General features: G+C 45.4%; 1 protein-coding gene across 2 annotated transcripts in view; it reads left to right on the top strand.

Annotated features, from left to right (window-relative positions):
* The window catches only part of rarga (retinoic acid receptor gamma a), a 50,175-nt gene extending 23,768 nt beyond the window's left edge, over positions 1-26,407 (top strand). The window contains exons 1-8 of one of the 2 annotated variants that reach the window (XM_061774158.1): positions 5,291-5,836; positions 18,158-18,306; positions 18,559-18,700; positions 20,155-20,318; positions 20,712-20,888; positions 21,154-21,358; positions 21,496-21,654; positions 23,418-26,407. In XM_061774158.1, coding sequence (XP_061630142.1) covers positions 5,692-5,836; positions 18,158-18,306; positions 18,559-18,700; positions 20,155-20,318; positions 20,712-20,888; positions 21,154-21,358; positions 21,496-21,654; positions 23,418-23,806 — 1,530 coding nt within the window. In that variant the 5' untranslated portion in view covers positions 5,291-5,691 and the 3' untranslated portion in view covers positions 23,807-26,407. Of the gene's footprint in view, positions 1-5,290; positions 5,837-18,157; positions 18,307-18,558; positions 18,701-20,154; positions 20,319-20,711; positions 20,889-21,153; positions 21,359-21,495; positions 21,655-23,417 lie in introns of those variants that run through there. The other variant, XM_061774147.1, reaches the window with a different exon arrangement.
* The last annotated feature ends 253 nt before the right edge of the window (positions 26,408-26,660 follow it).

Here is a 26,660-nt window from a genome sequence, read left to right as displayed (position 1 = left end):
TGACACAACTGAATAGTCCAGTTGGATTTGGTCACGTCGCTGGGTGTGCGGCTGGCTTCGTGTTCAATCGCTAATTAGATTCGCTAAATATTGCGGATTTAATAATGTTGTCACTGATTTAGAATGGTACGGATATGTCGCTACCACCGGCTGTGCCCATCAAAGCCTGCGGTTGTGCTGAGCCCCCTGATAAGACAGAAGGCTTGAATAGGCAGCCAGAGTTGTGACTGTTGTTACATATATCTTCCAAACCCTATTACAAAAGTCAAAGTAGTTCTGAGTGATTCAATGCAAAACTAATGAGGTGATAAGGTAGTGTAACAGGCGAAAATTAATCTGCACGCAAACCTACCTTCTTGGCAGATGGCATCCTTCGACACCAAAAAGATATACAGCTATCAATTTTTACATGTAAATGCTATTTAAATGTTTCTAACTTCATTATTTTCACTCTTTATTGTCCATCGAGGATTTTGATTTTCCATACTTTAGATGGATGGATGGATGGTTTGCTTAATAATTTTAAAAACAACAGTCCTACCTGGGGACTGACCAATAGTATCGATTTGTGAGAAAAATATCAAATTGACCAAATTTGACATAGGTTTCCACTCGACGGCGATGGTATGTAAGAAAACTGTGCAGGTGCACTCATTGGAAATTGAAAATATATTTAAGTAAATTTGGGCGGCACGGTGTACGACTGGTTAGAGCGTCTGCCTCACAGTTCCGAGGACCGGGGTTCAATCCCCGGCCCCGCCTGTGTGCAGTTTGCATGTTCTCCCCGTGCCTGCGTGGGTTTTCTCCGGGCACTCCGGTTTCCTCCCACATCCCAAAAACATGCATGGTAGGTTAATTGACGTCTCTAAATTGCCCCTAGGTATGAATGTGACTACGAATGGTTGTTTTTTTATGTGTGCCCTGCGATTGGCTGGCAACCAGTTCAGGGTGTACCTCGCCTCCTGCCCGATGATAGCTGGGATTGGCTCCAGCACTCCCACGACCCTAGTGAGGAGAAGCAGATCAGAAAATGGATGGATGGATATTTAAGTAAATTTGACCTCGATTCCTCAAGTGCACGTGCACTGAAAGTCATGACTTTCTGCTAATTGTGGCGCACCCATTGAAATGTTATGAGCGTCTAAACCTCATCAGATATAAAAGAGCCATCTGCCTCCTGTCATCACTGCTCTAGCGGCCATGATCTACACAGCGAATTAGCCATGCTAGCCCTGGTCCATTTGTGTGCTCTTTTGCTGGTGACAGCTTGTGTAGCGTTGCTCGTCCTTGATCTATCAGTGACGCTTGAGCCGCCTCGCCTTTCATAAACAATTCTGCATCATCTGACATCCCTGCTTTCATCTCCCCGGGTCGTCACCGGTCGTAAGATGACAGTTTACTGAGGCTCCTTCGTGGAAAGAAATTCCCCTCACGTTGCTATTTATTTCTTTTTTTTAACCGATGCTGGTCATGATTCACCAAATAAAGCAGGATTGGACAGAAAGACCCTCTTTGTTTTCCTGACAATTTAAGCACCCAGGAGTTTTTTTTTGTGAAATGGATAGTCCGTGCTAGATCTGCTTCTCCAATGATATCCACCTAAACCCTAGTGGCTTATGCACTCTCAAGTTCCCTCACCTGCTTCTCTCTCCTTTCACTTTCTCTGCATCCTTCCCCTTGGATTTCCTCTTGTTATCCCTTTTTTTCAAGTTGGAGCCAATTGCCCTAAGTCCTGGAAACTTGCAGAAACATTTCGGGCGCTCAGGCCTGCTTTGGAAGAGGAGAGGAGAGGAGAGGAGAGGAAAGTCTGCTAAGGTTGCCGCTAAAGCAGAGGCTACAAATTCTGCCGCAGCCCTGACAAGATGACTTATGTAGATAAAGAGGCTACTATGAAAACTGGGAGGGGGTAGGGTCTCCAGAAGGCATGGGCGGGCACCGTGGCGCTAGTCCACACGCCCTCCACTCCTATGTGAAAAACGAAAGGATCGTTTTTGGGGCGTAGCTGCTAAAATATATATATTTTTTTTTGTCATCCCACACAATTTGAGTAGCAACATGTCATGACAGTGGAGCCACAGAGAGAGAAAAAGGTTGCTGAAAGATGTCCAGTGCTGATAATGTTGTGAAAAGTAGTACTATGTGAAGCCTTTGGGGGGGGGGGGGGGGGTGAGCATGTAATATAGGTGCCGCTAACACTCTCATATAACTCATGCATCTTTCTGCCCATTTTCCTGCTCACTGACACACCAGGCATCTTTTAGAGATATAATGTGCCAGTTAGATGAGTGAAAAAGATTACATCTTCATGTCAAAGCTGAACGTGTCAAACTGGCTGCTGCTTGATGGATGGGACAAGGAGGAACTGTAGGCTTATGCAATTTTCTCTGATCAGCTCAGCAACACTTTGAAAATTGCAAAAAAAAATGTAACTACTGGTTAGAATATGTCTGGAATCCTTGCGTGTAACTTGAATCTGGACTGGTGTTCAGTGTCTCTATCATCACCGTCAATCTGTTTCTGCATGTCCACACACTGCACACATGGTGACTTCAGTAGTGGAAAAATGTTGCATTCCTCCGCTCGCACAACCAGCGTGCTACCTTTGCCATTTAAAAAGAAGCCATCTTTTATTGCCTCACACACCACTGTGTTGTTGACTGCTTGGCTGGAACCTCAATGACTGTATACAGAGGAAGCTGCAACAATGTGTTGTATACGTCTTATCTGTAATCGGCATCACAGCGCCAGACAGTAGTAAAGCCTGATTTTCTTGGACTTCAACACAGGTGTATACTTTAAGGCCACTTGGTTCAGCTTGCTTCCTTCTTGCCTATATAGAAGGATAGGTGACACGTGATTGTTACAAAATCATATCACAAGAGGCACTGCGAACAAAAGCTGTCATTCTCCCTGCACACAGAGACGTCACACAATATCAGTTGGCAGCCAGGCCTGAAAATAAAACATTCCCCAAACCCGAAACAAAAGCGTAGAACTTTGTCAATCAAAACAAATCATGCAGTCAGGAAAAACTGGCGTTGGGGAACTTTTTTAAAATGGCGGGGTTATGCTCATGGAGGGAAGCAACAGAAAGCGATGGAGAGACTTGTGAGCCAAAAAGTGAGGAACCAGGGCAAGATAAGTTTCTTTTGGGGGGGGGGAAAGTTAGTGGCCCAGGGGGGGTTTCTTCTTGAGTTCAATCTCTCTGGCCGGGGAAGGAAGGGGAGGAGTGTGGGGAGGCAGGGACCGGCCTGGGTCAGCAGCAGAATGTGTGAGTATGTGTAGATTAGATGTCTAAACTCACTCCACAAAAGCCTCTCAAAATGCTGGAAGACTCTCTCAATACGGCGGGCCCATAAGTGGACAACCTGGCTTTAGGCATTTATATTCTGCTCTCGAACACAGTAAAATGCTAAATCCACAAAAGAAGACTATGGCCCATTAATCTACAAAAACAAGAGTTTGAACATTTGGCCCTCTGTGCTGTATTATAAATGGGTTGCGTTGCAGCTCCATGGAACGGAGAGGAGGTTTTGGCAAACTAATGCTGATATTACACTGAACATGTGAATACCAAGGGGTTAGTTAACTTTATTTTTCAGCATGCTCTGAAAAGAGCATGCTATTGGAAAAAAGGCAAGAAGGAGATGAAATATGTGTGTGAAAGCAAAGCTTATGAATCATAAATATGTAGCTCGTAGTTGTGATTATTTAATCTGAAACGCACCCAGAAGCAGGACCAATTGTTGTGCGGAGAGAACCAAAGAAAGAAACAGTTTGATAACAAACTGCCAGCAGAGGCATCCTTGATAACGGTTTGTTATCTAACCTTTTTGTACTATTGTTGCTGTCATAAAGCTTCCACTTTATGGCCTGACAACTCTATGAGGAACCACATAAAAACTACTGATGTTTACTGATGTTTGTTGCAACAAAGAACGCGTGACCTGCTGTGCGTGTGCGTGTGTGTGTGTGTGTGTACACTACGTGATGTTGACGTGACCTGGAAAAAGATAGGCGCTCAACGTGGAGGAAAAGTTTCAAGTCAACGGGCCATTCAATCGAAATTGTTCAAGATGTGAAAGTGGATTTTCTTTCATGAAACAGGAAAAGGAGTGAAGTGTTAGACAGAGGAGGAGGAAGAGAAGGGGACAGAATACACTGGGTGTTTATGGAGAGCCTAGCCAGCAGCACAGATTGACAGGAAATTGTGTCTTTTTTGCCTGCTGGGCTGTACCACTTGTTCTGATCTGACAGGGGGAGATGAATGTGAGGAGCTCACAGACTGAAGCCATTGTATTATCATATATCTCCCATTCTATAAGGCTGTTTGTTTTAGCACCGCCAGAGTCTATCTGTCTGCTGTGCAACAGTTAGGACTGGTCTTATTTATGGTCAGCGGAGCGCCTATTGATTTGCTTTTGACGAATTAGCCCCGCAAGGGCACGGCTGCGCTGTTTAAATGTAATTGTTTTAGCTAAATGGAAATGAATGAGAGAAGACCGAATGTGCAATAAAGCCTCAAGTGGGAAAAAAAGGCTTCTCAAAAATCAGTTGACCTTCATGAATCCATCACATGTGCATTTGGAGCAGGGTCAAGTGAACCTGTGAGAAGTGTGTCCGGCACATGGTGTGTTTGTGTGTGTTTGTGTAACAGTGCTATTTGTCTGTGTAAATGCACTGCAGGGATTGAGTAAGGCAACTCTCATTCATCACTGTTAAAACATTTCCAGCGAAAGAGCTGCCCATCCTCTGTTCCCTCGGAAAAACTGAGAGGGAGGGAGGGACTTGTCCTGGCATCTGGTTTCTGGGTTCAACCACAGCACAATGTCACCCCCCCCCCTCCCACCCAATCCCCAACACACCCCAACTTTGCTCTCTCTTTCTGTTTCTCACACACTCACTCACGTGCACACCCCGGTAGTGGTTGGAGTTTAATATGGTTATGATTGGAGACGGAGGTTCAGAAGAGGTAGTTGAGGGCGCTCATATTTACTGCAGGGCCAACTGGGGGAGGTGCAATTAAAAAAACAAAAAACAGGACGGAGACCAGGTTTCAATGTAGCCCGGCGGGAGGAGCGAGGGGAAGGCAATGCTTGTTTTTGTTTGAGGCTTGGAATATAAAACACAAAAGTAACTGGCACAATATGGCAAAAGAAGAATGGAAATAAAGTTTTGTCCTCTAACCAGATCAGCTCTTCCTCCTGTGCAGGCTCTGCTGGCCCGGCCCCCGATTCTCTTCTCCAGCCCTCCCCTCCCTCTCTGGCATTCTAGCTCTCTCTCCTCCCCCCTCTGTGAGCGTCACACAGAGGCAGTTGGTTCACTCCGCAGTGTCTGGGTCTCAGGGAGAGCTGCGAGAGGGTGTTATTTAGGTCTGTTACAGTAGACGGGGAGTAGCTCAAGCAGGACAGGCAGGGGGAGACACGAGAGTCACGCTCAGCCCAGCCCAGCCCAGTCCAGCGCCGCTCAGTCAGTCAGGCAGGAACCAGATCTGCATTCCAGCTGAGAGGGGAAGAGTGGAACTCGGGCAGAGAGAGACGAGCGAGGAACAGGAACGGCGGCATTTCCAGCTAGCTGTTGCTGCAGTTTGTTGCAGCCGCTGACGTGAGCAGCGCCAGCGGGGCGAAAGAGACTGAGGACTTGTAGAGAGAGATTTTTCCTTAGGGGTGGGCGGGGTGGGGGGGGGGTGCCATGTTCGACTGCATGGAGGCGTTGGGAATGGGCCCCCGCCAGCTCTATGATGTCACCAGCCGCGGCACATGCGTGCTGCGGAAGGCGAGCCCCTTCTTCGCGGGGTTGGACCCCTTCGCTTGGACAGGCAGTGCCAGCATTCAGTGTAAGTGACATCCTGTCTTGCTTTCTCACATGACACAACTCTTCCTCTCTGGCACACACACTCACACACTTACTCCCTAGTTCGCTTTCTTTCATAGCTGGCTTGTTTACCCCTCAGGGCTCGGCCAAGGGGGCTGCTGTCAGGGGCTACCGAGCAGCACAGGAAGAGACTGGGACAGTCTCCTCTCCTCCTCTTCCCACACCCCTCAGCCCACAGCTGGTTTGAGCTGCTCAGTCATCTGAGCGAAACTCTGTGCTATGATATGATATGCTCAGTGTGTGTGTGTGTGTGTGTGTGAATGTGAGAGAGAAACAGAGTGTGTGTGTCTGTGGTGCTTGCCTGGCCTTAATCCACATTTCGTCATGTGGGCTTGACACCAGAAAAAAAGGGTTCTGGTGTGGTTGTCATGAAATGTTAATGACAAATGGAGCCTTTTCCATATTACAGATGATAAAAGTTGAACGTAGTCCACTGCAGCATTGAAAAGGTCGAAGGTTTGTTTACGCTTTGGAATACTAGACGGATAATGATATTCCTCTCGAGTCTAACACGAAGCCATGAATTAATAAGTAGATGAATTATTTAACGGGCAAATGAATGAATAAATCAGAAATGCGGAATGCGCACGGGGGGATTTGTTTCTTCCCTTAGTTGTCTCATCTCGTCCCTCCGACTGGGACAACAAGCCCAGCTGTGGACAGGCAAAACTGTGGCCCATTTCCATGCCCTGTTGCTGTCTGAGAAAGTATGGAAGATTAGAAAAGGAGTGAATGTGTGTCTATGCGTGCATGATATGGTGGGCGAAGTATGAAGGAAGTTGCGACAGTGGAAACAAATCTTTGAGATGGGACAGTTGGGTAAACAAAATTGGCCTCTGATCATTTTTCATTTATTTCTGTTTGGCCATTCTCCTGCTTTTTGTTCCTTTTCACTGCCTGGGGTTGTTGGGTTGGGGTGGGGGCCATTGGGTCATCTGTCTTCATTAATCGTGAAGACACCAGGGTTTCAGTGGCTGTCATGCACACTGGCTCAGCTTTAATGAAGACAGATGCCCTGTCAGTGGAGGCCGAGGCCGGGGGGGGGGACTCCAGCCAGCACGGCCTGCTCTGCTTAGTGAGGGGAGTCCTGATGATAACAAGACGAGATTTGTTTATTTAATCAATCAGGCATTTATAACCCCTCCTCCCTCCCCCTCTTTAAACTCATTCACACACATGTACACACTTAAAAAATAGACCTGGATTCCAGAAGTACATTTTTCTTTTCTGCTTTGTTCCAGAAAATCAAAGAGGTTAAAAAAAAAAAAAAAAAAAAAACGTCCTGAGAAGCTGCCCCGAGGGTATGGGAGTGGAGTCTAGCAGAGCAGAGCAAAGTGGAGCCTGCTGTGGTGTACTGTTTCAAGTCCAATAACCTTTGTAAACAAGGCCGCCCTATCCCTACACGAGGAGCCATAATGCCTCTCTTTACCAAAGCAGTTGCTCCTCATTATACTCATCAATGAGGCTGATGAATTGATGTTTGAGGCTGATATCTCATTAGACGGTCCAGCTGCACCGCACAAACAAAACCTGCCTCCCTGGCTCGTGATACCACACACCAAAATAACCACATGGTTTGTCAAGAATCGCAGAATTAATTCGCAGTCAAACATTGTCAGTGTCATTTTGTCAAAGCAGTTGGAATAAAGTAAAGCTGAGCACTTCATTTGAAAATGGTTGCCGTTTGAGGGGGACACAAAGTGTGCAAAGTGCTATTAAAAACATGTATCCTCTCTAAATCCTGCTACAAAATAAGTGCATCCTTTTGTGTCGGTGGTAAATCTCTGGCGGTGATAAGTGTCAATACTGTTGGCTGTCGGCCCAGAAACAATCGGAGGATTTAAGTGTGTGGTCAGTTTTCCTGTTTTTTTGTTCACCAGAGGGAGACCTCAATGTCAGAGGTTAGTCAGGGGCTGCGGCCTGGCCAATGTCAGTTCTGCTCCATGTGTGGCAGCCTTGTCAGCACGCTGAAAAGGGGACCCTTTCAACCAGCTTGACTTGTGTAATGCCCTTAAGTGCCTTATGCCATGGGGCTGCTACCACATCTGAGCTGCCTTACACGTAAAGATAATGGACACTGATTTAGTCATACGTCAATGAGAACTGAATTAGTCAACTGGCAGGGAAGCCATTTGAGGGAGCCTGAGCAGACCAATTGCCTCTCTGTCAATGTTCATTTGCTTAGAAGAATGAGGCAATTACGCTTAGCAGTTCTCCAGGGTCACAAGAAGGGGAAATGTTTCTCTCCCACCAAAACACACTCTTTGCTCCCAATTTTCATTTATTTGGGTCTCAAGCATGCAACCGACGCGCTTTAGAAACTGATGGGATGGTAAACAGATCTGTCAACTTGTGTGCGATCACATACACAAACGCGCACACAACTCCTTGTTAAAGTTCCATTGAAACACAAGGTGATTGAAATGCGTGTAAATCTTGACAGAAATGGCTGGAAAAATAAGCGCTAGCTCTGACCGCTAGGTTCATTCTGGCCCTGATCATTTTCCCCTGATGGAAGGCCACAGTTATTTCATTATAATTACAAAAGATTCAATTAAAAGATTAGAATGCCTTGGGGGGGGTGGGGGGGGCTGGATAGATAGTGCTATCTTTCTTGTGGCGGTGTTATTGGGTGGGGGTGCATGTATGGCGGAGCGCATTCAGAAGACTTGTGCTACAAAGCTTCATGTTCTCATGAGGACTTGTCCACGCTGCTGTATACATAAACCCCGTTGATCCTTTCAAGATAATGTCAAATGAATGTGCCAAAGTTAAAAGGGTTAAGTAGTCAGCTGCTCCAAGGTCATTGGGTTGCAATTGATATGAGAGCGGGGCGGACCCTCACTTGTTTCAGTAAACTATTATGCGGCAGCAAAGCACACGAGCAATGTAAACCAGAGCATTCCCACAACTTCGGTGTCGTTTAGAGTGACATGTTCCATGTCCTGATCCTTAATTATTCTGCAATTTGACACTAAGCAAAACACACCGATGGGTTGGCGCCAGCAGAGATCTTATGATGCTTGCTGCTGTTTTTTTTACTGTGTAAGTAAATATTATATGCACCATTTTATAATTGCGTGTGCCGTGTTACATCACACAAGCTTATTCATATTATTTAAGTAAAACCTGCACAATCGATTGAGAAACAATACAAGTGCTCTATCAAAATGTCTTCCTTTACAGATACGTTTCAATGCACAATTATGCTTGCAGTTCCAGGGGGTGGAGAACTGCAGGTTTCTATGTTGTCCACCTTTCGAGGGTACCTAATGTTGTGGCCAGAGAGTGCTCACAAGAAGTGTTTTTTTCAGTTTATACATACTTGCAGTATCCCACCAACAAATAATACAAAGCTGCCTATAAATAAACAGATTCAGTCTTTTCAATTGCTTGTTGCCTTCTCCACAAGCCCTCTTTCATGTGCCATTCTGCTTACAGACAAATGACAGGCGGTGATGGTGTGGTTGCGTGTGTGGCGTCTATATGCAAACTCCAATATGTCAATGACTGCAGTGTTTACGTGCCTGTTTTGGCTGGCGTTTGGGCACCTAAACTGCTGCGTCTAATCCAGAGACAGTCAATGTGCCAGGCTGGATTCCACAGACCCGTGTTGGAATCTGGCGCGGCCCTAATGGCAGTTTATAGCCCCCTCCAGCAACGTCAGTCACACGGCTGTAAATAAAATTCAACCGTGCGGAGACTGAATACGTCACGTCGCACTGGATCGCAATCCTTCTTATCCATGTTATTAAAAAACAGGCAGAATCCTGTTCGGCTGAAACATCTGAGCAAAAGCTCCCAAAACGTGGAACTGTGAGCTTTCTGAGCCCACAGCCTTGCATATCAGCATTGTGCAAAATGTGGACTTTTCATAATAGTTTGCACACTTCATATCTGGCTGCTGCTATTGTTGCTGCTTACTGAGAACCGAATCCCTCGCTCTTAGGCGTGGGCAATTGGCAGCCTTTGTGTGTGTGTGTGCAGACGCGATGGTGCATTTGCGTCTTTATCTATAACGGCGAGCCTGCAACATTTTGAGGTGGATGTGTGTACAGTGTATATAGGAGCATGCACGTGTCACCTTGAAGCCATGTGAGAAGAGCGCAGCGCTGTTATGACCGTGTAAATGACTGACACCTTGGCTCCAGCGTTGCTAGGGGCTGACTTTTATGAGAAGCTGAGGCCGAGACGGGCCTCTGAAGCCAGACGAGCTTGAGCGTTCTCCCTGTGTGAATGGCCTGTGTTTTTGCAGCAGTTTTTGGGCAGGGAGTGGCGGGGGGCTGATGTTGTACAACTATTGTCCAGGCTTATGAGTGGAGGGTGATGGAGGATTTAAAAGACGACTCGGTAGAAGATAAATTCTGCAACTCCAACAAAATCCATTTCTTTGTATTTTTTTTTGCATTGGTTAGTTTATTTACGTATGAGTGAGGGCGAAGGTGTTTGCAAGCTGCTGATTTGTGCTGAGACTTTGTGATACGATTATTGTGAATGGGCACCCTAAGGAGACACTTTTTTTTCTCAAAGCAGGAAACAAGAGAACACGTTCACATCTTACATTTCTCCCCAACCTACTGTCATATCTTTGAGCCAGGACCACACATTTTTTTGCCTCACTGTGAACTCTGCAAATAGCCTCGTGCACAGATGTGGAAACATCCATGTTTATTTGAGTCTCTGGTTCTGTTATAGTCAGATTTGTATTTATTTACTTTGGACATAAGTTTTTCCCTGCCACAGCGATATATTATATTTCCTTTCGTTTCACCGCTGCTTTCCCAGCGGCGCTCTCTTTTGAATGTTCATGTATTTATTAATTCACTTAATGCTGCCCAACATCTTTCCTAATCTCTCATCAAAAGCTGACATTGACCAGGTTTCTGACTCAGAACGTCTTACACAAGAAGCGCATTCCAACGTTGCACACGACACATTCACGAGCAGGTAGGTGCTCCTCTCTGGCTACAGACACCTTATCTTCACTGTAGTCCTGCTGTCTGTAGGCCAGGATGTGTCAACTCTCGCTCCCAAGTTTGAGCATGTATGCCAAAAAACACTGAGAGAAGCAGCCGGCTATACTGACAGACAGGAAGTCATCCAGCAAAGCAGTGAGGCGCTGCCGGGGATGATTTATGCTTGCTTCAAGAATGCTGAAGGACTGCAAGGTACACTCTCATGGGCAAGCTTCTCTGAGTGTGCAGTCCTTTTTCCTTATACTTGGTTCTTGCACTCGCACCACACATGGGAATGATGCGGATTTTCCTATTCCCTTTAGAGACATTCAAGGGTAACACACTAAACTTTTCTTTGTGCCTATTCTCCACATGGCAAAATGTTCCACTATGATAGAAAAGGGGGGGGGGAAAAACATGACAGTGAAGGTTGTTGCTTCAAGTTTAGCCCAGCTGGTTAATCTGTTGGCATCTTCTCAGATGAACTCACACAGTTACAGAATTTGTCTATAAACCAGTTTGAGGTGAGTTTGTGCCCATTGTGACTGTTTGCGTTTCAGAAGTCACCACAGTGACACGGATGGCAAATCATTCAGGCACCGGAAAGCCACAGTCGCTTGTTGGTTGCTCGCTCACTCGCACTTGTCATTCTTCCTCTCGCGCTTAGTTTGACTTCAAATGTTTCTTTTACAGGTATTATGGTCAAAGCCAGATTGGTAGCTGCACTATACGAGGGAAAAATAATGGGCCACAGGAAATGGAGGTAAACAAAGCGTCTTGGAGTCCAAATGACTGACTTTCTGGGAAGGTTTTGGAGTGTGCCTGTGGGAATTTGGGAAATGAGATGTCACTTATATTGGACAAGGAGAGAGTCTGACTCCTAATCTGTTTTTAGTTCATCCTAATGATGGGGTTGAGGTCAGGACTGTTAGATTCTTCCAAACTCATTCAAGCATGCCTTTATGGACTCTGCTTGTCTTGGTTGAACTGAAAAGGTCTGTCTCCAGAGATGGAAGCACAGAATTGTTCAAAGACGTCTCAGTGTTTAAAGCCCAGCCCCTGATTGATTCATTACTTAAAAGAAGTTTCTCAGTGATTTTGTTTGATATAAATGGTTGAGTCTTCATAAAACCTTGACAAAACGAGAGGGGTAACTCACACGTGTTCCTTCAGGTTGGGAATGACTCGTGCTCTAGTCTCGTCCCGTTTGAGGCTCGCATTTGCTCATTTTGGTCTGCAGCGCTTCCCTAATGGGTGGGAGTGAGTACTACTGTTGTTGTTTACATTGACCTCCTCTCCCCTCACTTCCTCTGACAGAGCAAGGCTGCAGCCATGGCCGTGCTACTTCTACTTTTGTAGGTTTCTATTGTTGTGGAGAGGAAGCAATAGCCATTGAATGAGTGTTGGAGACCTTGCCAGAGACAGACAGGTGAGAGCCAGGGCTACAGATGGTGAGAGGAAGTCTGTAAGGACGAGAAACAACCCGAGGATCAAAGGCTGCGGGCTTACCTCGATGACTCTCTTCTCTCCTTGTCTGCTTCCTCCGCTTGCTGTCTGCTTCCTTGCCTGCCCGTCACTTGTTCCTGTGTTCTTGACATGATCAATGGCCCAAGGCTGAGCCATATTGCCAGGTTCGGGTTCACTCTCCAGTCACTGAAGTGAAGCTGTGCTTCGCTCTCTTCTGGTGGGCAGATGAACAATCAGCTGGAGCTCACCACAGGGATGAGAGGGCACATATTTTCCACACAACTGCACTTGACTGTTTTCTTTTGCCTGTTTGCCATGAAAATCTAGTGTGTCAAATCCTTTGATTTGAATGATATTTCCTCTAAATCCTCCCCCCCCCCCCCCCACCTTGTTTTTTGATTTAGATGGCTCCTTCCTCTGGTTTTGTGCAAGGACGTTTGAAGGAAACCTTTTTACTGGGTTCACTGGGGACAGACGGTTTGGCGTTTGAAGCCAACTTATGTCTGTGTTTGACAGCGTTGTGTGTTGCAGGAAAAGGGGATGCTTGTTGCCAAATGTCGGCTTGGCTGACTCCATCAAGAAAATATCAAAAGGCTCTTTTATGAGGTGCTGTAAAGAAGAAGAAGGGGTGTTTTGAGAGCACCAGCTGACTGCAAGGATAATTCCACTTTTTAAAATGGTTTGCCTCATAGCTTAATTGCCTAAGTTGTTTTTGACAAGTGTTGCAATATCAATAAAAGAAATACCCATGTGCTCGTCTTAGGCAACTTTACTATTAGGCTAACGAAATGTGCCCAGGGGATAGTGTCTTTTCCCACCTGCTGCCTTTTTCTTCCACTGCTCTGCCTGTGTGTGCACTTTTATCAGGGGAGCGTGTGTGTGTGTTTGGAGGCCATGTCGTACTCAACAGTCCCAAGATTTCCTCTGCAGCCACTGTGGCACCTGTGAGCAAACACTACAATGTTTTACTAAATATGTTCTCAGATTATATGTTTTCATCATGCATTCACATGCCTGTCTCTCTCGTTTCATGGCTTTCTGCTGATTCTAACAGACTGGTGTGAATTCCTGGATTGGTGTGTGTGTGTGTTTTTCCACAACTACTGACCATCTTCGAGTGTCTTTTTGTCACTTAGGAAGGTGCCCAGTATATTTGACTGATTTCACAAATCAGCTAGCCAGGGCCTCTTTAGGTGAGTCTGTGTCGCAGGTAATGAGGTTTCCGACAACCATTGACAACCTCGTCTACTACACAGCACCTTTAATGAAAGCGTCGCCTCCTCCTTGTCAACACGCACATTCCTCCCTCCCGACTTTTGGCTGTAGCACGACAATATAGAAACCATTTCTTACCCTATTGTGGGCAGGTTACATTGTGTGGGCTCTTGTGTGGGGCCTGAGCCCTTGTATAAGTCACACAATGGACTCTTGATAGACTTCTCACATGAAAGCTTGCAGGTGACTCAACTATGTGCAACAGAGCTTGAGCGAGGCAGCAGAATGATGTGAGCTGTGGGAAATGTAAGCGGGACGTAGACGTAGCCACAAAAGCAGTGACGGAGATCCTCAGGAAAAACTGGTTCCGAAAAAGGGGAAGGAAATGAGTGTGTTGTGTGTGGGACCTTGCAGCAGAGGCCTTAGAGGGATGGCAGGAAGACGTGGGTAGAGAGACAAAGAGGAAAGTGGCACTACGGCAAGGGTGTGGTACTTTCTTTTCCTCTTTTTTTTTTGAAGTCTCAGCTCTTGGTGGAGATCTGCTTTCCGAGGTAGAGAGGCAAGAGAACCCACAAAAGTGGCAGCAAGTCCTCTAACACACTGTTTATCCCCCTCCTGCTCAATCTGTTCCCCTTCTGCCGCTTCTGCCTGCCCAGTAAAACAACCCTCTTTGAGCAGAGAAGCCCTAATTTGTGCTCCTCTCTCACGCGCTGCCTCAAAACCTCACACCATTTTACTGCTCAGCAAATTGCATCAGGAACACGCAAAGCTTTGCAGGCTGTTTAATGAAGGTAAAGATGGAGACAAAGGCTCCACATGCCCACGCTCGCAGTCACACGAATTGCAGCAACATGAACATAATGAGCCCCTCACACACAGGGCATTTTAATGGGGAACAGCGGAGCGCACTGGTACACTGTTAGGAACTGGCTGCCCTTTACAAATCAAACGTGGAGGCGGCTGTGAGCGTGCCCTGTGCACATTAACGAGCGAGAGGAACACCTCCAAACAGGACCGTGCCAATCGCTCACACACATGTATGGAACATTGTTCTCACGCTGTACAACCGCTGCGGTACGCCACGGTCGCACTTACGGAACGACATCCCATCGAAGATTCACTCCTATGGACAAGTCACGTTGACAAGATCTACAGGCCTATTGTGAAAGAGGACTTGTTACGCTGCCAGACGGTCATATGCTGCACAGTTAAAAGCAGGCTGTTGCAACACCGAGCACGAGCCGCATAGTCACGCCTTTGCTCACATTCATAAGAAACACTCCCATTTCCAGTTTAGTGAACAACAGGCGCCTTTCGTGTTACCAGAAACTCCACATGCTTCTCTTCCTCCTCGCTGCCTTTCCCCCCTCTGCTGTTATGTTATATATGTCTAGCCTAAAGTAGATCAACTGACATGACCCAGAATTTAAAATAATTGACCTACGTTAGGTCACCTCCAGATAAAATGCTATTTCTGTCTGTTAATATTCCCTCTTAATGAGGCTAATGATTCCACTCATTCCCACCCAATCTTGAGGACATAAGTGCAATGGAGCCCAGGTGGATTGTTGTTTGGTGTTGGTTTGTTCCTGGTGTTTGTAGCCACTGAATAGGATCAGGTTGTGCGTGTATGCATTAAGCCTGGGCGCTGCAGCTGGGCCGCAATGAGAGAAAGGATTAGCAAGTTGATTCCTGGCAGGAAACCAACAGTGGCCACTGATAAGTCAACGAGCCCACGTTCTTGCCCCCCCCCCCCCCCCCCCCCCTTCTCCCGTTCCCTTCCCAAACAACAGAAGCCACCCACCTATCCTACACCTCTCACCCTCTCATCTCATCCGTCCATCATCAGCTCACAGGGCTCTGCGGGTGGATTGTCATGCAAATGGTGCCCTAGGCCTCGGAGCGCTGATAAGGAGGGCCTCTCATTTCACAGGGCTTTGTTTTCTAAACAGTGATGAGCTGAGTTGAGGAGACCGGGGAAAGGGGCTCACGGCAGCTGCCTGAATGGGTCCTCTTACTATGGCGCCTTGGGCTAAGTGGTTTTGGGTGAATTGACCGGAGCAAACTGAATGAGGTCAGCAAAGCAAGTCCAAGAGTTCTAAACTTCGGAGGAGCCATCTTCAAACTTTTGTGGTTTGCCGTCCAAAAACGCTCTTCAGGATGGCTTGTATTCGGCTCACGTTTGATGATGTCACCCGGTGTGTGTTACAGCACATTTATCGGTCCTTTTTCTACACTCTTGTCAGCACTCATACAGGAGCCTCATTTGCTTCCGTTATTATTGCATAAACACAGAGGTTCATGTCACGTTCACAAGGTTGCTGCGCTCCCGTCGACCCCCCGCTTTCTGACATTCCGGCCAAGAAGAAATGAGGACTGTCGTAGGGCGCCGCCAACTTTTGAAAATTTGGAAAAAAATAATGGCAAATATTTTGACTTCCAGCAAAGTCAGGCTTTGAGGGATACAATTACCAGCGGATTCCTACAAGTTAAATTTGAACACTCACATTTATATGGATAACAGATGTTTGAGAAGCAGCCGACAAGATGAAACATCTCTGACATATTTCTGTTAGCGTCATCAATGAGCTTGTCATTGGCCACAACACAAGTGGTACTAATGGTCAGTTTGGTCTTGAACAAGACTTTCCTTCACTGTGTCCTCTCCTCCCCCTTTCCTCCTCTTCCCCTTTCTCTCTTCCCAATCAAATTCCTCCATTTATGTCCTTCTTTCTTCTTTTTGAAGTCTCCCCTCCCTTGTAAAAAGCCAAGCTGGTGGTTTTCGCGGCAGCCCTGGGTGTGAGAGAGGGGAAGAAGGGGCAGGGGGGAGGGGTTGTAGGTTAAGTTTAGGCTAGCCCTCTGTGCTTTCCATTGAGGGCACCGGGGTGAGGTGGGTGTTGTAAAAGTTCAAATTTTAGAGCCTCCCTGTTTTTATTTTTTTACGGGCAGGGAGCTTCAGCTGGCGTGAGTGTGAATAGCTGCCCAAGGTGACCGAGTCCCAATAAAGTGAAGGCCAGCCCGGCCGGGGCCTCCAGCCAAGCTTTATAGGCTGCCTTACGAGCCGAGGCCTCTATTAAAACCTGGCAGGGCTGCGCCGAGGAATTTAGGGCCAGGAAACAAGAGAAAAATAGGGTTTGTGTGTCAGGGGGTGGCGGGATACCAAGTTGAAGGGGGGGTTGAAGTTTAAGGGTGACTAATGGGGAAAGTTGAAAGAGGTGCATGTGTTGTCAAGGGAATGAAGATGCATGTATGTCAGGCCTGTATCTGCTCCACTGGTATAAAATTCCCAATAATAAACATAGCAGAGCAAAATACAGTGTGTGACTTGAGGTCACATTGCTGATGTTACAATTGTGGTGCTGGTGTAACTTTTAGCACGGACAATATGCGCACTATGCAATTAGCCGTGCGTGCGTGCGTGTGTGTCAGATGTTCTCATGAGCCAGTGTCAGTCTGTGGAATGACGAGCAGCCAGTTTTGAGTCACTCTGTCACCTGGCCTTATCAGAGGAGCTGAGCTGCCAGTCAACGGCAAAAACGGTAAAACTGTTTTGTCTCAACTGTCAAGCGGTCACACATGCAGGATTGTAATTGGCTCTCGGAAATTGAGGTTGCCGCATGCAATTCACATTTTATTCCTCTCTCTGCCTAGTATTTGTACATAATAATGCCAATCTTTCACACATAGACTATAAAATGTGCCCTTTGTAAAATGAAGCCGGGATATAATATATTACCTTCCTTTTGTTCCTTTGGATGGAGAATATTTGAAAATATAGATCCTTTTCTACCTCTTAGAATTGCATCTAGTGAAACTTTATTGGGAACTCTTTAGTTTTGACACATGTTCAATTTAAATTGATGTCAAATCTCCAATCTAGATCAGATCCAGATGAAACTCGATTTGGCATTACAGCTTCTCCCTCTGCTTACGCTGATTTAATTGATTTGGGTTTAGTACCATTTTTATGGCCCTTCATTTGTATATATTAGGCTTTATACACAATCAGGATTTTTGGGGCCGACCAGCAACCTTTTGGTTGTTGGCTTTTCCTTTTCCATGCTGCGTTGCTTGAATGCGGCATACTCCTCCTTGTGTACATTCTTCAGGTGCCTGATCAAATGTGTTGTTGAAGCATTTAGATGACGTTGCTCCGCGTGGTACTTCAGTTTTGCACAGATTGCAAATGGGTTTCGTGTCTGAGACGTCGCGAAAACGTCCCACACCGCCGACATGTTTTTGACAAGACACAAGACACGTGACAAGGCTAAAAATCAACTAGTTTTTGAATTCACACACGATGGCGACACGTAGTAAATGCGTAATTCAGCGAACTACGACATTAAAGCCGATCAACATAAAGTGCACATTTTTTGAGCCGATCAGATCAGTGTAAAGTCTACTAAAAAAAAACGAATATATATATATATATATACCGCTCAGCATGTTGCTGGCTTCACAAATCAATCACCGAGAACATAAATGCCAGTGGCTGTCATTTCATCCTTGAAAGCAATTCTAAACAGTGGACATGCTTCATGTATTCATACGAGCTCTCCATTTGCCGTAGGACAACGATTTGTGACATATCACATGCTCATGTGCTCTGCTCTTTTTCTCCATCCCCCCCCCCCCCCCTTCTACAGCGGTGGAGACCCAGAGCACCAGCTCAGAGGAGATGGTACCCAGTTCTCCATCTCCACCTCCCCCACCTCGTGTCTACAAGCCCTGCTTTGTGTGCCAGGACAAGTCCTCAGGGTATCACTATGGGGTCAGCTCCTGTGAGGGTTGCAAGGTGAGAAGATCCCGCCGTAGTAACACTACTCTGTTCTCCGAGCATTTGGAAAATTGCTTTGGCTTCCGTTACCTGAGGAAATTAAATTGCGATGAAAGAAAGAGCATAGAACTGCAAAGTTTAAAAATAGAGATCGTCTCAAAGGGAAGGGTGGCTCGCAATTAAATGTCACATAATTTGATGGCTTGACTATAATGGAGACCGTCTCTCTTGCCGTCTCCCCTTTTATCTCGCTCTTTCCCGACGCTTTAGGGTTTCTTCCGTCGCAGCATCCAGAAGAACATGGTGTACACCTGCCACCGAGACAAGAACTGTCAGATTAACAAGGTCACACGCAACCGCTGCCAGTACTGCAGGCTGCAGAAGTGTTTTGAGGTCGGCATGTCCAAGGAAGGTGAGTGCTACAACTCCACTTGGTAGATACAAACTCACGAACAGATCAGGAGTTTGACTCATCGTTCGCGTTCTGCCGTATCGCGATCGCTTTTTTACAGTAGCTTTACTTATTGTTTCCCTCGCGTGTGGGAAAGGAGAACCACAGTCGCAGATGCAGGGGTGAACAGTTAAACCTAAACACAATAAGCACACTCCCGTAGGAGCTGCTGTCAGCCACAGCTCACGGCCAGACACTCACACGCAGACTCACAGACTTCCAGTGGTGGGGAGAGTTGCCACAAACTGTGCTCAAGTAAGAGTACTGTTACTTTAGAATAATATGACTCAAGTAAAAAGTAGTATTCCAAAGACTATTCAAGTACTGCTTAAATCAAAGCACGAATGTCACCCAGAAAGAAAAAAAATATATATATAGAAGGGGAATGTGCAAATGAACATATTGCCCAATAATGTCACTGTGACTGAAACAATAATAAATTTAATCGTGAACAAATTAAGGCACATTCTGCCACAAGAAATTGTCTCGAATTAACTTCCTTTGTGTGCACTCATGACACAGCAAATATGCTCAACAGGCAGGGATTGTTCTTTTCTCTGTTGTTACCACCTTCACAAAACATTTTCACTTCGAAAACACTTTGTGTGCGATCGTGTGACTGCCTGGCTCCATTTGATTGGTCAAACGGAGTCAAACGCCACCCGTCGATCCGTTGGATTGATGAAAGAGAGTCATGTGACAGCACCCATGGCGGAAGTCTCGCTGACAAACCAAAGTCAACGCTAACGATTGAAGAGCTCCCACTGTGCGTGCGACTGGTTGCCGTGCCGCCCTGCAATGTAGGAGTCATGGGAGCACCACTCAAATTGTTTTCATTGTCAATGTGACTCGAGTAGTCATATGACTGCTTCCTTTGACGAGAACACACCAAGTCCGCTTGCCAGCAGAAAACCTTTACATTCGCCATCGTGGTGGCAGAATTCACACTGTTTGCACAAAGAAAGATGCGCACTTCTGCCCTTTTTAAAAGTCGGGTGGATGTCCGGGCGCAAATGGCAGTTTGGGACACGCACGCGGGTGTAATGTTTTGTGTGGGATGTACGTTAAGACCGGGATCACATTGTGCCTCTGCTATTACTGGATATCCTGAAAGGAAGGAAAGAATGGGAGGAGGGAGAGAGTAGACTGGCCTATCAAATTGATAGAGAGATGGACAAGGAAGAGAGTGGCGATAAAATAGAGATAGCCAGCGTCCAAGCTGCGCTAAAGGAAATATGTTAATACTGTTAAGGGCAACCTCAGTTGTTAGTGTGTTCTGGTTTCCGTAGTCGTGACGCTGGTAAAAAACAACACAGAGCGTGAGTCTTGTCACATGTGATCACGAGAGAACATTCTCTTTGCTGCTTGCACAAGGGAAATTCCTTTTTTATGTTGTTGTTGTTGTTTTCATTTAGCGGTACGCAATGACAGAAACAAGAAAAAGAAGGATGTGAAGGAGGAGGTGGTGCTCCCAGAGAGCTACGAGCTCAGTGGAGAGCTCGAGGAGTTGGTCAATAAAGTCAGCAAAGCTCATCAAGAAACCTTCCCGTCACTTTGCCAACTAGGCAAATACACCACCGTAAGTCACACACTAATGTCTCCCCTACCTTCCCTTTTTTTTTTTTTTCCATTTCTTTCTTTCTTTCTTTTATTTTTTTCACTTCCAGTGTGTGCTAACACTCGAGCGTCACTGACAGTTCCCAAGTTGCATAGACATAAATTCACCGTAGCTTTCCCAATGTCATGGTGGCTTAATTAATTCAGTTCCCCATTTAGCCATCTGTGAGACCTCCCAATGATTGATGCAACATGTAAATAGATTTCACCTCTGTGATGGATGTAAAATGTAAATGCATTGTGAGAGCTCGGAAAAACACGTTCAATGCAAACACGGTTGTCCGCCGCCTCCGCAGGCAGCACGCTGATTCGTCTGTGCTTTTGTGTGTGTGTGTGTGTGTGTGTGTGTGTTCAGAACTCCAGCTCAGACCACCGCGTTCAGCTTGATCTGGGTCTATGGGACAAGTTCAGCGAGCTGTCCACCAAATGCATCATCAAGATCGTGGAATTCGCTAAACGGCTGCCAGGGTTCACCACCCTCACTATCGCTGACCAGATCACACTTCTCAAGTCTGCTTGCCTGGACATTCTGGTGAGTAACTTTTTTCCTTTCATGTAATTGACTTATTAATGAAATGACAACCAATCGCTCGTTCTGATATAAAGAAATAGTGGCATCTGTTGGACATGGTTGGTAGTGCAAGAGGATTCACCTCTTCTGTATTGACCTTGCTGTGTATTGGCTATGAGATCAGTTATGCACCAATAGCATGTCAGTTTTATCTCCTGGCCATTTTTCATTGAAATCAAATAATGATAACCAACAAGTTATCCCCCCCCCTCTCCAACCCCCACAGATGCTGAGGATCTGCACACGCTACACTCCAGAACAGGACACAATGACCTTCTCTGACGGCCTGACTCTGAACAGGACTCAGATGCACAATGCCGGTTTTGGACCGCTGACAGACTTGGTGTTCGCCTTTGCCGGCCAGCTTTTACCCCTGGAGATGGACGACACCGAAACTGGCCTCCTCAGTGCCATCTGCCTCATCTGTGGAGGTATTGCAGCCTAATTTGTCATTGCCGCTGTTCGATCAAGGGAATTTGTGTGTATTTTATTATTGACTACATGTAAGGTTCAAAAAATAATAATAATAAATAAATAAATAATGGGTTCTCTCTGCACTTTTCATCAGATCGTATGGATCTGGAGGAGCCCCAGAAAGTGGATAAACTGCAAGAGCCTCTACTCGAGGCTCTAAAGATTTACGCCCGCCGTCGTCGCCCCAACAAGCCCCACATGTTCCCCCGAATGCTTATGAAAATTACGGACCTCAGGGGCATCAGCACCAAGGGTAAAGACAACTTGTATTTAGATAGATATTCTCTAATGGTGATGACAATAATGAAAACAAACAATCTGTGCCATACCACTTTTTGACACCCTTCTGTTAACAGTACAGACAGCAGTAGGCATGCTACCTATAAGGTGGTTCAGCATTGTCGTGGTTAATTTAACAGTTAACTTATATAGTATTGCTTACTGCTTATTTCACGTAAGAGCCCAAAACCAGTATTCATAATACAACAGTCACCAATACAAAGAGCATGCTTGACTTAGTGGAGTGTAGCAAGCAATCCCCAAAGTGTTGATGCTGCTTCCACTTGCAAAACCTCATCCATCCATCCACTTTCTCTACCGCTTATCCTCACATTCACACCTACGGGCAATTCAGAGTCTTCAATTAACCTTCAATGCATGTTTTGGGGATGTGGGAGGAAACCAGAGTACCCGGAGAAAGCCCACGCCCATGCAAACTCCACACAGCGCGAGGCCGGTTATGAACCCTGGGTCCTCAGAACTGTGAGGCTGGTGTGCTAACCAGCCTTCCACCGGACCGCCTTCATGCAAAACCTGCTCACTAATTAAAGGTCCTTTCATAAAGATGTGAGCCCAAAGACAAAAGTGACACCTAGAGGACAACGTGATGATCTACATTAAGAGCCACCATGAAAATGGCTTGTATGTCCTCATACTTGTCTTTTGCTTACTGTGCCATATTCTTCAAACAGGTGCATCTCTACAAAATAGAATCGTATCAAAAGCTTGATTTAGTTAGGTAGTTCAATTAAGAAAATGATATATAATAGTCATATTATAGAGATGCACTACACACGATCAGAGTGTTAATCTGTATAATTTTGGTGGTTATAGTTTACAGTAAACAAAAACCCAAAATGTACGATATCTAGAAACTAGGATATTACATAACAATCAAGAAACGATGAAAGTGATTTTTAATATAGAAATTAGGCAGAAATGTGCTCTCTGAAAAGTATTTGTCGAATTTAATATTTGTTTAAAAGTGTTTAATTTACTGTATATAATGTTATGAGTACTGAAATGAATGGTCATTCCTACCCTATTCTAATTTATTGAGATGTAGCTGAACTTTTGTTGACGAGTTGCACATCCCAGACTCAGCCCGAGGGATAATAAACAGTGGATTGTTTGGACTGCTTTTACTGCCTAGAATTGCACTACCGTCTAAGAAAACAGATGCTGTTTGCCTCAGCTACATGCAGTCTGTTATGTCATCATATGGGATCAGAATAGTAGTTCAGAACATTGAGAGGGAGATTCTCCAATCTCTTCCATCTAATCCATTCATCATTTCTTTATATGGCCGAAGCCTATCACAGCTGCGTTTGGGCAAGAGTACAGTACACCGTGGACTGGTCGCCAGCCAATGCCAAGGCACCTTTAGACACTCATATTCACACCTAAAGATAACTTCGTCTTCTATTAATCTAACATATATGTTTTTGGAATGTGGAAGGAAGCTAGAAAACCCGAGCATACAGGATGGCCGGAACCTCCGATCGCAGTACGGCAGATGTGCTAACCAGTGGGACACCGTGCTGCCCCATTAAAAAGTTATTTAAAACATTGAAACTACACTAATTGTCAATCGTCTCCCAACAGAAGCTAGATCAAGGTTTACCCTTTAAAAGCGGAACTGAACTGCACTACATGATGAAGCGTATCCGTGTCGAAGTACAATATGCGATGACTAAGCACATATATTATATAAATACATATATACATCTTTTTTAGGTGCCGAGAGAGCCATCACTCTGAAGATGGAAATCCCCGGCCCGATGCCTCCTCTGATCAGGGAGATGCTGGAGAACCCGGAGGCTTTCGAGGACCAAACAGAGCGCAACGACAGCCCGCCGCCACCCCCGCCCCCGCCCCCGCCCCCGCAGCCACCTCCGCCCCCCACCCTCGTGCTGAAGCAGGAGGCCGAGGACGAGGACGACAGCTGGGCCACGGAGAACGGCAGCGAGCCGTCGCCGGAGGAGGAAGAGGAGGACGACGACGATGACGACGTGGGCGATGAAGAGAGAGACAGGGGCTCGGAAAGCGATGGGGAGCAGTGGGGGGTTGTGGATGCCATAGATTTAGACGGCAACAGGAAAGGCCTTGTAGGGAGGGCTCAGTGAACAGCCCATTTCATACACATGCACTGATTGATGACACACACACACACACACACACAACACACACACATAGATAACCTCACTCCATCTCGCACCTCGATAAAAAGCTGGCCTTCTCCCCCTCCTGCGCTCCCCCTCCCTCACATCCTGGTGTCCTCCACAGCGGAGCCTTATGAGTTCAGAAGCATTAAACTGTGGCCCACATGCTCCATGACAAATGAACTCCAGACACATCAAGCAAAGGAGAGACGACAATAAAACAGACACACACACACACACACACACAAACTCCTGTCAAGGCAAAGGGGAATGTTACATGACAAAAAGAAGCCAAGCTCTCATGTCTCCACTATTGGTGTTCCTATCTGAAGAGGACAAAGCACATTTGTCATAACAAACAAGAGTACAAGGCAAAACCAAATCACATTATGTTAATCTTTTTTTTGTGGTTATCAATATTGTTATTGTTTTTTATTTTATTTTCTCAATTTATGAAAGTTCATGCATATATATATATATATATATATATATATATATATATATATATATATATATTTACCATTGTAGTTTTGTCTGTGTTATTCTGGTTTTATATGACTTCCTTGTTTATTTTGAAGAGCTTTTCTGAGGCGATATTCAGACGGAAAGCAGAATGCAGACTGGGTCTTCCGTAACACTTCAACAGTTTGTTTGTTTTTTTATTGGCAGTGGGGAGGGGACTTCACTGTGGGTGACAGTGATAATCAAACAATGAGGACTGTTGTCACGTTGCAGTGAATAATCACATCTCTGTTGTCAGAGAAATTGGGAGCATTCTCTTTTGCTCAGCTCGTTCGGGCCGCCGCTTTTGAATTCAATGTCGTGCCAAAGTTTGGGAAAGTTCCGATTTTTAAGGTGCGGGGGAGTTTGACTACTGGCAGGTCTTCCAACCACAATTCGTACACACACACACACACACACACACTTTCAGCTGTTGCAGATTCACACTTGATCGTACATGTAGCACTTTTGTACAAGACAATTGCATGGGCATGTTCAACCGGCAATACAATCAACCTCGGAGCTCTTTCCGACGATGTCAATGAAAATATATACACACACGGAGGACAAATAAACAAACAAAAACAGCGCAGCAATTGAACACACGTATGCAAGTGGAAAGCAGGAAAATTCTTCTGGAAGATATTTTAGAATAAGACTCAGGGCTTTTCGATGAGGACCAAACACTAGCTGCTTGCAGGCACTAGAAACAGGCAATATTTATGTGTATCCTTGACCCCGTTTTGATTAGCTCGACCCCCTCTGCGTGTACATAGAAGGTGACATAGAAGTCTGAGCAGGTAGCACGGTTGCCAGCGTGACTTGCTTCCAGCATCGTCCTTGCCTGACCTTCGCTCAGGCTGGCATCCATGCAACACGCTGCCTTCTCATCCCCCCAAAAAAAGCCATCGTTATAGCATCATTTCTTGTGTATATCCTCACTTCTCTTTTCAATGTGTAGGAATATGTGTTCTTCTGTATCATTTCTATATTTCTATGTTGCCAAAATCTCTCATTTGGCAAGCAGTCGTGGGAAAAGCAGCTGAAATACAGAATTTTACTTGTCTTCTCTTTCAAGCAATATAAACTGTAGCGACGAGAGGGCCAATAACATGAATGTGGGCAGGTCTCCTCATTTTCAGTTGTGTGCAAGTGCGTGCGTGCGTGCGTGTACACAGTTAAGCCCAAAATGATTCATACCCAAGCCAAATTGAGTTAACGTGAATTTGTATTTGTTGAATGTGTATATTTAGCTGGAAATGACTTAAGAATGTGTTGAATTTTCCTTTCTCTTTCTATGCATGCCAAATGTTCTAGATCAGTGGTAACTCAAACATTTTACACCAAGTGCCACCTTAAAAAGATACTTTCAAATACTAACTTTGGAAGCCACTGTAACAATATACACTGTTTGAACATTGACACTCCACTCAGATATCAGAAAAAAAACAAAAAAGATTTGATTAAAATGCATTGCACATAAAAGTTGAATTCAAATTGCACCTAAGTAAATGTTTGAAAACAAATAGTTCATGAAATGAATGCAAACGTATTGAGGTGGAAAGTTAAATACAACTGAACTGTACTCAGGCAGTGATTCTTTTGCATGCCACTGGAGGGAGCCCAATTTGAGAATCACTGTTATCTGTATCCTTTATGATGGTGCAAAATATTGTTTCCTCACATGTGTCTGTTAAAATCAGGCTCATGAAAATGAAGATTCACCATTCACCAAATAACAATTCCCTTTCAAATTCACTCAAAACGTAGCCAGGCTCTGAATGACTTTGGGCTAACTGTGCGTGAGCGTGTTTTCAGCCATAGGATGTCCGCTGTTACGGTGCTGTCACACACTAAAGTGTCTTTGTGTGATGACTCTCTGCTGGGCTGTTACCATGTTAATGTAATGTTGATGGAGACGGAACATTTGAGATGATGCTGTTTTCATCGTTCTACTTTTTCAACATGGCCAATGTGTTGTGTACCCATTGTTTATGTCAACTCTTGTTATACAAAGAAAAGCCATATAAACAGTAAGAGGCACAATAAACTACTTTTGTGAGAGTTATGGACAGTTTTCTTAAAAAAGGTGGAAATGTGAAACAATTCCATATAGACATTGAGCAAAAAACTTAAGACAAACAATAGTGTAGATTATATACAAATATCATCTATTGGATATGAATAAAAAGGGAACCTCTATGGATTGTCCAAGAGCTGATCAGAGTCAGGTGTGAGCCAACCTGGATTCCAGAGTCCATGAGACAAGATTGGAGGTGTGGCTTAATGCTGGAAAAAAAAAAAAAGAACTGGAGAT

Source organism: Phyllopteryx taeniolatus, chromosome 1, assembly GCF_024500385.1.
Source record: "Phyllopteryx taeniolatus isolate TA_2022b chromosome 1, UOR_Ptae_1.2, whole genome shotgun sequence".
NCBI lineage: Eukaryota > Metazoa > Chordata > Actinopteri > Syngnathiformes > Syngnathidae > Phyllopteryx > Phyllopteryx taeniolatus.
Note: the sequence above shows the minus strand (reverse complement) of the source record. Positions and strands in the feature narration are given on the sequence as shown.